This window comes from Condylura cristata, unplaced genomic scaffold, assembly GCF_000260355.1.
Source record: "Condylura cristata isolate star-nosed mole 26May11 unplaced genomic scaffold, ConCri1.0 scaffold00006, whole genome shotgun sequence".
NCBI classification, from domain to species: Eukaryota; Metazoa; Chordata; class Mammalia; order Eulipotyphla; family Talpidae; genus Condylura; species Condylura cristata.
Window position 1 is genome coordinate 53,438,387 of NW_004567107.1, and position 1,697 is coordinate 53,440,083.

General features: G+C 38.2%; 1 protein-coding gene across 2 annotated transcripts in view; it reads right to left on the reverse strand.

The window, feature by feature from the left end:
• The window catches only part of HAUS6 (HAUS augmin-like complex, subunit 6), a 40,309-nt gene that overhangs the window by 24,721 nt on the left and 13,891 nt on the right, over nucleotides 1-1,697 (reverse strand). For both annotated transcript variants that reach the window (XM_004678012.2, XM_012721637.1), the window contains one exon: nucleotides 1,610-1,658. In XM_004678012.2, the coding sequence (XP_004678069.1) occupies nucleotides 1,610-1,658 (49 nt within the window). The remainder of the gene's footprint in view (nucleotides 1-1,609; nucleotides 1,659-1,697) is intronic.

Consider the following 1,697-nt stretch of genomic DNA (forward strand, 5'->3'; position numbering starts at 1 on the left):
AATTTTGGTAACATTCTAGTCATTAAACTGGATGCTGGTTACATGGACCTGTTCACTTTTAAATTTTGCCAGCCGATCCACTTATGATCTTTAAACTTTTCTGTATGTATGTCACCCCTCAAGAGAATTTATATAAGTGGAAAAGAGGTGGAGAAATACAATAATTATGCCCACATTCGTGTCTATTTCCACCCATGGTACAAGGTAAAGGAAGGCTCATAAGCTGGCAGTCAAGTGGTCTCGTAAGTAGCATTACCTGATGAACTTAACAAAGATCCAGTTCTCAGATTTTCAAGTCCAGAGACTTTAATATTGTTAAAGGTGACAGGACTTGCAGGAATTGAACATTAACCAACTCAGGAGACAGTGAGTTGAAAACTAAATTTACAACCAAAAATACAATTTTCACTAAAAGGCACATTTTTATTCATTAAATTGGAAATTTCATGAAGTTATCTGTTTGCTTCACTGCTATAGCTTTATTCTAATATCTAGAATGGTCAGTACATTATAAATAATGTGGAGGAGGCTGTTCACCTCTTCCACTGACCAGGAAGCCAAATAAATACCCAAAGAAGTTTGGTGATCACAGTATCAGAACAAAGAATTCAAGAGATTTCATGAAAACACAAAGAAGGCCTAAGAAAAAACTGCTATCCCACCTCAGTGGCAACCATGAAAGCCCTTAGATGATTTGTCTGCCAAACTGCTCCCTACTACCATGTCAGCTTCAAAGTGACTTCTCATTTTTGTTCCACACATACCATCTTCCATCAGATGTATGTATTTTATTTACTGATTGAATTACAATAAAGTTATAATTTCTGGCTGGTATTAAACCTTTTAAATTAGGGTCCTCCATGTGACACAAAAGGGTTAAAGCACAGCACTCTGAAGCTAGCTGCAGTGGCTTCAGTGCAAGTTCGATCTCCAGGCCCAGAGGAGACCCACATGGCAGGGCAGACCTCTCCTGACCCACCCTCTGCTCCCCTCAGCAGTGTATTTCATCCATTGCCTGTTCTGCTCCCCACTCTAACTCTGGTGAATCCTCTCACAGCCCCTGCACCTCTGGCCTCTACCCTAGTTCTGTGTCCACAATTAAGTAAATCTTTAAGAAAGAAAAAAAAAAAGCTTTTAAAATTAATCATATTTAAAATTGCTTTTGAATATATTTTACTTTTTCCATTATATTCAAGCACTTCAGAGGCATCATACTGACATGTTTAAATATATAATTTAAGAGTAAAGAAAGAAAAGTAACACCGCTAAACAAAGAAATGACAAAAAGAAATTACAAATCCAACTGACTAAGCCAACATTGCACTTTACAAAAAAATTAAACTTCTCCCATCATAAGTTGACTCAGGAACCTCCCTGGTGCGCTGGGGTTAAGTCTCAGCACCATCACCTCTACAGCCTACATTCCGCAGACAGGGAACTGATCCACATGGCATATCAGACCTCTTCTGCCTCAACCCCTTCTCCCCTCAGCAGTGTATTTCAGTAGAGCCTGTTTGGTCCTCACTCTGTCTCTCATATTCGCCCTGCGCCAAACCTCTGGTTAATACCCCAGTTCTTCTAAACAAATTTTTAAAAAAAGTTGTCTCACCTTTTGAATTTTCTCTTGTATATTAGTTTGGTCATCACAAAGTCCCATTCTAGTTAAAAATTAAATCATCTCATTAGTCATTTTTTTT